Here is a 10,873-nt window from a genome sequence, read left to right on the forward strand (position 1 = left end):
AACTCAATTTCATTGAGGGCCGCATCAGCATTGTGGTTGCCCTCAGGGGGCCGGGTGGGTATGGCCTGGGTGGGAGCAGCCTACTGGGTGGGCGTGGCTAGAGTGCGTATGGCCTACTGGGTGGGCATGGCCAACTCTACATCGTTCGCATCAAGGGTGCCTATGGGGGCCTGGGCAGGAGTGGGACAGATCTGAGGGTCTCTGGCAGAAGGAGGGTCTCTGGGCCAGGGCCAAGGCAGTGGGGGCTGTTCCCTCACTGTTTCCAGGATGGCTTTGTGGGCCACATGAAACCACTTTGCTGGCCGGATCTGGCCCCCGGGCCTTGTGTTTGACATGTCTGGATTACACTTTTCATGAAAAAGCATTAGGTTTCTTTTAAAAAGTCCCTCAAAAGTAAATTTGTATTCATAGTAATACAATAAGGTCATGGCTTGTCACAAGTTCAAAATTCTGAATAGTTGTTGGATTTCACTAAAAGATTCCACTTTAAATGGCCTGGTAGCATGCATTTTAAAAGAGAAATATCTCTGCACTTCATGATTCCTGTTTCTGGACTATATTTAATCTTAGATGTTAAATTGATCCTAAGAGGGTACTTGTATGTTAAAAGTGGATTATGATTAAACCCGGATTAGGTTAGTGACAATTGAATCACATTACATTCAATGAAAACAAATTACTATGATTTAATTTACGCTGCTCTGCTGGGCGCAGGTCCCAGAAAGAGACAATTAAGATTCCTAGATATTCCTTCATACCATTATACTCTTCAGTCATTTCTTTGCAGTCAAAACAAAGATTAAACTAAAGAACCACACATTAAGTGTTGTCCCATTCCAATCTGTATTTTTCATTTTCTTTATTATAAATGCCCAATGGCCTAATCTAGATTGGGAGTCTTTTCATTTTAAATTGGGAGGCTGGTTGAAGGACTATATTTTCCATCGCTCATGGATGGGGATTCCACATTGGATTACTTTGCTCTACAATCAGATAAGTAACATTGCAAACAAGCCAGCATATGGCCTAGCTTACATCTAGATTTAGAATGGATGAAACTCGGGGTTTAATAGTCCTTCAACCTTAAATTAATTCTAGCGTTCAATGGTTTAATCTACCAGTTAGGAAATGTAGAGGGGAAAATGCAGTGCTTTTTTTGTAAAAGAAAAAGGTGCCAGAACTCACACATGTCATACAACCCGCCTTGCCTACACTACAAGGTTCCATCCAAAAAAGGTGCCGGAACTCCGTTCTGAGCGTTCTATGACAAAAAAAGCCCTGGGAAAATGCAAACTATCAATATGGGTGAATAAATTGTCTCTTATAGGAGAAATCAAAACTTGGTAGAAGAGCTTCTAAGACATGGGGGTCAATACGTGTTGTGACATAGTGTGACTTTTTTTGCATTGCCGTAACTGGGGCAGGTGCAGTCTCTGTATGATGCAACCGGCCCACGGGCCGGCACTTTGGCACCCCTGTTCTAAGACCTACAGTTTCTAAGCCTACATTGAAATGGTCATCAGGACTATTGTCAAGCACAGACTCACCTGTGGGCCAGGTTCCCTATTCTCAGACTGCTGAAATATAGATTTCCCCCCCTCCTTTTTAACAAAAACACTATAAAAACTCTTGCTTTCAAAGGAAATACCATGTTGTAGGTGTCCTGAACTTCCCAAGGCTTGGGACACTGGAATACATTGTGATAAATGTACCACTAATTTAATATTGGGAATGTAATGTTTATATTTTGGCTCAGATTGCTTTGCGTTTTTCATATAGTTAAAATTATCTGATGGAAAGGCACGGTCTATCTGTAGATCATCTAGCTATGCATTACAAGTGTGTGTGTGTGTGTGTGTGTGTGTGTGTGTGTGTGTGTGTGTTTTACCTACTTGGCACAATTGTCCTTCCTATTATTGTTGAAGTTCTATGTACTCTAAATCCAGCTGGAAATGATACCCTCTGGATAAATAATTGCCATAAGAAGAGAAAAATAGGAATAACTTCATAGCTTGGATTTAGCTTATTTCTTCTTGGCTGATACCTTAATTCTTTTGAGTGAAGCTTTAGCTTCTCAGGAGGGGTTATATATAGGCTGCCAGGCTAGAAGCCTTAGCAACAGAGAGGAGAGGGAGGCAGTGGTGAAGGCAAAAGCTTTGCTGTAACACTTTAAGCCCATTAATTTCTCAGTCGCCAAGGGAAACGACGCTTTGCTCCTCATCACCAGTGGATTTGGCAAATTAGACAGGAAGGAAAGGCAGGAAAAGTACAAAACCCACCTGATCATAGTGCCTGGATGTCTGCTGGCAGTTTGGCTCTGCTGAGAAGGAAGAAATTGATATTTGGGAAGGAGGAAAAGCTTCAGTTTCTGAGACAATGGAACCAACCATTCTGGGTATTGAAGGCTTGGTGACCTGGTGAACCAAACATGACTTGAAGAGCGTCATCTAGAGTATCTTCTCTCCTGTCAAAGACCTTTCCTTTGTGATAGAGGGTTGGATTTCTTCTGGTGGAATTTTATTGGCTATCTAAGAGAAGATCTGGATGATGGATGCAGGATTGAAATCTGTTGTACAATAGGATTCTTCAAGCTCTCAAGACTTTGCCTTTCTGGAAGTTATCATCTGCTTCTGTGGCTATCTAATCTATCCTGAATTGCCCAGCCCATTTCCATCTCCACTCCTACCCTTTTCCCATCCACTAAACATCCCACCTTTGGTGATCGCAATGCACTGGACCTGGCTGTGTCTCGTCTTTCCCCCACTACTGATAGCCTCTGAACATGGCTTACCTAAATTTATCTGCAGTCCTATGCCATTGGATATGGATAGTGGTTGCCAGTCAAATGGCCATCAACGACATGGAGGCGCAGCTAATGGTGCAGGCAACGGCCATTGGGTGGGGACTCTAGAAGAAGCTAAGGAAACCATCCTGCATCTGAGGGAGACAGTGGTACATCAAAAGGAAATGATCCTTGACCAGAGAGAGACCATGAGAGAACTGACAGCCAAGCTGAGCCGCTGTGAAACTCATTCCCGGAGGCATAGTGAACATCATGGAAATCATCAGGAAGAGAATCATAACCATAAGCACGGCCATCATGAAGGTGGACATCGGGGCCATCATGATAATGGCCAAAGGGGACATCATGAGGATGCCCACCAGTCTCACCATGAAGATGGCCATAGGGGACACCGTGATGCTGGCCATCGAGCTCTCCATGAAGGCCACCATGCCCAAGAGAATGAGCATCATCAGACTGCAGAACCAGGGAATCATGAGCCACAGATCGAGCACAACACTCATGATTCTTCTCACAAGGGATCTACATCTATTCAGGCTAATGCTATGGAAGATCCACCCAATGAGGCATCTGCTGCCATACATCAGATGGAGAGAATGTTGAAATCCCTGAGGGAGAGACTGGAGCACTTACAGGTATTAGCTTTTAACTTATCCTTCTCAATGCGTCTATCTTCTCAGATCTATCTATTCTTTAATTACTTGTTCATTATCCGTCAATCCTAATACTCATCTTCACGTTTACAACCCTTATCCCCTTTATTTCAAAATTTGTCCAAAGTGCTGATCAGCCAGCAATTATTGTAAGCATTTTTATTCTTGCTCCATCAATTTTCATCTATGATCCTTCATTTCATCATCTCTTCTCCCTTGTTCTGCTTTATATGATCAAAGCAAATAACTCTAAGGAATGCTGTTACCTTCCCTTTAAAAGCTAAATACCTCCCCAGACACTCAGATTTCTACCAGAGTTAACTCCTCACAACCAATCATCCTGCTTCTTCTAATCTTTTCAATGTGTCTACCTACCACAGTGTTAGTCTGGAAAATGTATGGGGTGAAGGGGATATTTTAAACATAATTACTTAAGCTCTCTTGCACAACTGATAGCAACATTTGGACAAGAAAATCACCATCCAAAGAATGAAAGGCAGCGACGAAGAAAATGGCGGGAGTTGCTTTGCAGAGGGAGATGGGCAGCAGAGGAATAAAATGAAATAAAATTAAAATTAATTAAACAAAAATAAAATACAGATGTGGGGTGGGGTGGAAGGAGGGATAGCTTTCAAGAAGAAAAGGTACCGAGAAGTATAGTGAATGGTGTTTGTATAAACTAGGCTTTACTATATTTCCTTTCTTTTCCTTAAGTCATCTAGTTTTTTTAATTATTATTATTTTAATTCTTTGCTTTGCAATTGGCATAACTATGCTTAGCCAAAAATGAAGGAACATGATGGATGCACACACACACACACACACACACACACACACACACAAGGACACACACATTCTTTCTCTCTCACACATACCTACTGTATGCACACCCACAGAGAAAGTATAAGGAGCCCGGGTTCAATTCTGATTCCGTTGAAGCTTCAGATGGAGCAAAGTTATTCAAGGCGATCTTTTTGCGCGTGGAGTGGCTATTGCAAAACTAGCAAAAGCCCTTCCTTTTAGCAGAGCTTGTTTCTGGAGCTCCAGGAGTTTCTTTGCTGTGTGACAGGGTTAGTGCAGGAAGGCGGCTCAATTTAGCATCCTCTGTATACATGCAATGGAAGGAAGACCCATTGGGCTGAAGAAGACTAAACAGACCCGCATAGGGTTGCATTGCAAATGGGTTAAATGGGGGGTAATAGCGAGGCACAGAACAGGAAGAGATGATGTATATGGTACCATTAGTGGGAATCTCATTTCAGGCAAGAAGAAAACATGCCATTATTTGCAAATGCAATCTAAAATTCGGCTTGGCCAACATATAGGCAGGAACTCGGGAATTGGACCAAATGCTTAATACCGATAATGGCTTTCAGGTGGACTTTTAAGGAAGGGAGAGAGGCAGCACAATAGAGGTGGTCTAGGAGAAAGGTCCAGAGAAATGGCAGAATATTGTTAACATGAGCACTTGCCCTGACTTCTCCAGCACAATTGGAATAGCTCAACCTTCCCCACTTCCATGTGGGATACTCTTCAGGAAAAGATCAGCATGTTGGAGCATCAGATCCATGAGAAATCCAACACTTCAGAACATCAGACGCACAGTGTACCGAAAGCAACGGGGATGAGACAAAGGCATGCTCCACATGGACGCACGGTGGAGAAAGGTGAGTGACTAAACGTGAGTTTTCAGGTGGGTAGTGTTGCAACTCTCTTGTGAGTCAAAACAGTCTTGGGATAATTTCCAAAGCTCTGTAGCAATAAAAATTAATTTTTAAGATATCAAAAAAAGAAATTGTGGTGTTGCCAAAAGGAGAAAGGAGAGTTTGGTCCACATTCATGGGGTAAAAATGGATGGATAAGCTGCTACGTAAAAAGAATTAATAATAAAAGGTGGGTTTAATGACAAGTAAATGGACAATTAAGAAGCCAAATGTTTAGGTGGCTGTTGCCACGTTTGTAGAGAAATGGAGAAATGAGAAATATTTTTTTTCCTAGTGATGCCCTCCTGATATCAGAGACTATAATTCCCAAATATTAGATTTTGGATCATACTGCCTGATTAGTAGGATAGAGTGCTGGGTTGGAGAAGGCTGACAGGAGGGTATAATTAGATCTGAGACAAATGGAGAAGTTCAGTGATTTAACATTTGCATACTGCTTTTTCTATCTCATTTTCTCTCAAAAAGCTCTCCTTGTCTTCACAACTGGTTTTATGAGATAGCTAAAGCTGAGAGACAGTGACTGGCTCAAAGCATTTTCCTAGTCATGCTGAAATTTGAATATGAATAGTCCCACTCTAACCCATTTTAGATTTTAATTCTCCTCAGACCCAATTATCATTAACAGTGACAAAGGATTACGATAAATGTTAAGCCCAGAACTTCAAGAGGTATGATGGTTATATTCATTTAACCCTGATTTTTTTTTAAAAAAGCCCTATTAAATAAGTTTAGGTAACTATGTTAATGAACATTTCAGGGGATGAGAAACATAGGTTTAAATACTTGGTGGATTATTTTATTTATTTTATTTACTTCTGCATCTCTGGAGAATCTGACTAGCATACAATCATATAATCAGCAGGAATAGAGATGGACCCCAAGATGTATAAAAGAGAATGGTAGTTTGAGAAATATTTCAAATATCTCATTATTCTACAGGAGAGAAAGAGACGAATAGACAGAATGAAAAAAAGGGGGGGAATGAACATTGTCTGAAAATATATCTCATAAAACCAGCTATGTGTGATTGATGTGGAGCAGAGATGATCTTGAATAGTGATAGAAATTGTATGACAGTGTTTTGACAGCTCAAAATGAGATGAGTGAATGTTACCATTTTTTATGTAGTGTCAATAGTGTTTTATAGAGAATAAGACAGGAGACCGCTCCTTTAAGATCCTTACATCACCAAATCTAAGTCAAGAAAGGTGTCAGAGAAAATGAAAAGGAGGCAAGGTAACCAAAGTAAGAAAATTTTGGTAAAGTTCATGAACTTTGGCCTGGTTGACAGTGGTCATAGGATTCCATTAATGGAAAGAGCGTGGCAATCCTGGAGAATCAATTCTTAATAGGTCAGCAGATCAGTTGGCAGTATATGGCTAATCCACTTCCCCTCCATTTCCCTGTGTTGCAGCACACTGCCATGTTTCTGCTTTCTTCTGTCCTCCAGGGAACGATAAGCATTCCGAACATTTTCATGTGGATTTCCCCCTTCGCACCAACTACATGTATATCAAGATCAAGCGCACTCTGCAACGTGAAATCTTTGCCTTTTCCATCTGTCTCTGGCTCAAGTCAACGTTATCACCAGGGATAGGCACACCTTTCTCCTACTCAGTGCCCAACCAAGCCAATGAAGTGGTGCTTATTCAATGGGGAAATAACCCCATGGAGTTGCTCATCAATGATAAGGTAGGAGAAATATCTCTAGTTGTTCATTTATGCAGCGTATTTGAAGGTGTTAGGTTTGGTACCTTGCCATGTTCATAACTCCCAGGTTTGCTCATTCCCATTTTTAATTGAATTTTTCTGTCCTTTGCTTTGCAGGTGGCCGCTTTGCCATTGGCCGTTAATGATGCCAAATGGCACCATATCTGTGTGACGTGGTCAACTCGGCATGGCATCTGGAAAACGTACCAGGACGGTGTCCAAAGAGGGAGCGGGGAGAACCTGGCTCCTTGGCATCCTGTGAAACCTGGAGGTGTTTTCATACTAGGCCAGGAGCAGGTAAATAGCCTTCGCACGTTCCGTCACTGTCGTGGGTGGTTCTTCTGAACACATATTTATTGCACTCTTCTTCCACAGGACACTCTTGGTGGGCGCTTTGATGCCACTCAAGCTTTCATTGGGGAAATGTCAGATTTCAACATGTGGAGCTATGTTGTGACACCTGCTGAAATTTACAAGATGGCAACTTGCAGTAGCTCCATTGGTGGTGATCTTATCAACTGGACTGAAAACTCTATAGAACTTCATAGAGGAGTGATCAAACTACCGTATAATGCCTGCCACTAAAAATCAACCAAAGAAACACGGACATAATATTCTCTGGAAGAGAAAGATACCAAATGGTTAAAGGCAAAGCATGGGAGGACCTCAAGATTTATTTCATACAGTGGTGGAAAGGGTTGGGAAGTCAAAATTTCCGGGTTCCTTGACAAAAGAATGGGGGCCTTTATGTTCGGGATGCATGCAACAAAAAGAAAACGGATATGTATGCAGCATCTTACGGCAGGAAAACCTTAAGATCCAGAAATACAGTAAAGTATAATTTGGAATGTCTGTTTTATGAACTTGAGCAATTTTCAAAATAAGAAACGTTCCCACCCATGATAAACCTATACTGCGTATTGGGATCTTCTTAATGTAGGAGCAGGAACAAAACGACAATATGGCTAATAGGACACTTCATTCTCAAGGCCTTGATGTGTAACATTGGTCCATTAGGAAGATATTTATGATAGGTCAAAATCCTATTTTTGACTAGTAGTTTTCTACAGTAACATTTGAAAATATGCAAGGGAGGAATGGGAAGAAGAATTTGCTGTTTTTTTCCCCCCAGAATCTTTAGAGAAGCAGACGAACACCTTACCAGGTAAACTGGTTGGATGATGCCCGACTGTTATGTTTTATTTTTTATATTGTGTATTTTATTTCTTGTAGGCTTCCTAGAGTCATGTAGATGAGATGAGCGCTATATCAATCAATCCATCAAATTCTCAAAGACTCATTCATTAATTAGAATTAAGGTCTACACACCAAAATGGCTCACGAAGACAATAAAAATGTCAAAGGATGTTGTATGGCTTTCTTACAGATTAGAGATATGACCAAACAAATCTCAACATTTCTGTTCAGACATTTTCTACCAGCTTAGTGGAGCTTTACCTTCTTCTCAGGAAATCATTGCCAAAACCCGTCAGGTCTAGAGGAAGAGTTGTATAGTGTATGAAAGACATATTTCTATATTAATCTTAGTATTTAACTTTTTCTGAATTCACCATTTTTCTGCCTCTCTTTCCATTCCCCTCATCCTCCATTAATTTAAATAGTATTTATGTACTGTACATATCTCTTCTAAACTTGAATAAAGCTATGCTTGAAAAAAAATGTTCCAACTGTGACTGAACTAATATAACCTGGATGTAGATCTGGACATGGACTGAACCAAAATTAGAGGCCGTGTTAACCAGCTCTAGAAGGCCTATGTCAGACTTTGCGAATATCATAAAATACTGTTATGCTTCACTGCAAAAACCATGACCGGCATTTTGCTATATCACAGCAAAAACAGTTGTATACCATTGTGTTAGATGTTTAACCCAATCTATCTTAAAGGTGACTGGAGGTCTGTGAAAATGGAAAGGTTGGCTTGGGGTCAATATAGCATAATTCATATTTATTTATTTTATTTTAATTCCATTTATATCCCGCCCTTCTCCGAAGACTCAGGGCGGCTTATGTAACATCATTCGTGCAAATTGATGGCAAGGCTCAAGATTTTTGGAAAAGTCATCACCCAGTAGAAATCTGTCCTAAATACATAGAGCATGCTTGATATGCAAGGAGAAATTTCTGTGTTGTTCTGTTTTCAGCAATATAGAGAGGAGACAAAGACAAAGGTTCATTGAGGACTATCTAAACCACAGGTCTGCAACCTGCGGCTCCGGAGCCACATGCGGCTCTTTCAGCCGTCTCCTGCGGCTCCCTGTCCTCTGCCATGTGCAGTCCAAAAAATAAAAATAAAGTGGGACTAAAAAAGTTCAACCAATCAATTCAAATATGCAGGGTAGGTGCATATCTCGCCTTGGCTCCACTCTTCAGTCAAACCCTGTTCTGCGCATGTGCGCATGTACGCGCATGCGCACACATTTTTTGCGGCTCCCAGTTTTTCCTTTTGTGAGGGAACCGGTTCCGAGTGGCTCTTTCACTGTTTCAGGTTGCTGACCCGTGATCTAAACCCTCAAAAAGAAAAACAAATATATCCAGTGTTCAGTGTGGATAGTCATAAGTGATGTCTGAATTCTCCTTGTACTGCAATTTTGATCAGTACTGCTATGCCTGAACCTGCTTAGAAAAATGCTCTAAAATTTTACTGTTATACGATTATCTGTTAGTTTTACAGCAGCAACAGTAAGGATGCCAGAGCACAATTTTAGTTTTAAAAATAAAAGCAATAAAGCATCCAAATGTTACAGAACTAGCTTCTCTTGAGGCAGGTTATTTTAATAAAGATGACCATTTAAGGTAGGGGAAATGAAGAATGTAAACCATTAAATCCAAAGTCTAAATTAATTGCACTGCTGAGCAACTGATCATAGCAATCCTCCATATTACATCTGTTTTGGCTCAAAAGGGAGGAGACCTAAAAAAGCTTGGTTTTAGGGAGGAGCAGACAAAAACTAGACACTGCTTTCTGAATACAACACTAATTTTCTTCTATTGCGTATGCATACAGATGTGCAGAAGCAAACAATCTTTTTAGCCTAGAACTCCAGTGTAGATTTTGCTTACAAATAACAGGTGCCCTGCCTCACTTTGAGAGAATGTAGTTATTTTATTCAAGGACAGGGATGCATAATTTTAATTGTCTTGAATTTTCTTATAGCAACCAGATGCAATAAACTTGCCAAACAAACTACAATACTTCTCCATGTGTCTTTGTTCTATTTATAACTACCCTAGTATTCCTTCAAAAGCACATTCCACATGCCCGCAAAACAGAGCCTATTTTTAGGAGAATAAGCTCATGGTCTAGTAGTTAAAGATGATGTGGATTTACGATTGTGATCCTCAGAGCATTGTCTACTTGGAATTCTGGGAGTTGTAGTTCCATTCCCAGGTTTTCTGGAGGGCACCAAATTGGAGATTGGATAGTGAGAAACCTAAGATGCCACCTTTCCTTAATGATCCACTGTGAATTTAGAACAAAAGCAGTAATAAAAAAAATTAACCATTTTACCATACACATTTTTAATCTTGATCTGGAGACCATTCTTTTAGATTTCAGATATGAAGTCTGATTTAATCAATGGCTGGATTGTGTAAACTTTTATATGTAACTTCATGCTATTGACTGCTAACAAATAAATCAATTAAATATGTTTAATTTACATTCAACTAAGTAGGAGATAGGTTTAAGTTTTTAAATCCTTTTAAAAAAAACCCTCCAAGTATCATTTTAAAAGGAACTTGTTCTAACATGATTTATCTCAGCTACGCAGATGTCTCTTACAGCACATGGGTGTCTCATCTAGAAATAGTTTTTACTTAAGAAAGTCTGTTTCTTCCCTATGCAAGATCAATAAAACCACAGCCGTAATCTCATCAGAGCTACTGATATTAAATAACATGCTTTATCTCCCATCAGGTGAGACCACTGAACGAAGGTGAATATACCCAATGAAATATTT

General features: G+C 40.3%; 1 protein-coding gene across 1 annotated transcript; it reads left to right on the plus strand.

The window, feature by feature from the left end:
- The first annotated feature begins 1,902 nt into the window (after positions 1–1,902).
- LOC308677580 (neuronal pentraxin-2-like) lies at positions 1,903–8,564 on the plus strand. Its single transcript, XM_081344119.1, has 5 exons — positions 1,903–3,438; positions 4,943–5,123; positions 6,631–6,872; positions 7,008–7,187; positions 7,266–8,564. Exons 1-5 carry the CDS (start codon positions 2,728–2,730, stop codon positions 7,473–7,475), a joined length of 1,524 nt encoding a protein of 507 aa, XP_081200245.1. The 5' UTR covers positions 1,903–2,727; the 3' UTR covers positions 7,476–8,564.
- Positions 8,565–10,873: the final 2,309 nt, after the last annotated feature.

The sequence above is a fragment of the Vipera berus genome (genome assembly GCF_964194415.1).
Source record: "Vipera berus genome assembly, chromosome: Z".
Classification (NCBI taxonomy): Eukaryota; Metazoa; Chordata; class Lepidosauria; order Squamata; family Viperidae; genus Vipera; species Vipera berus.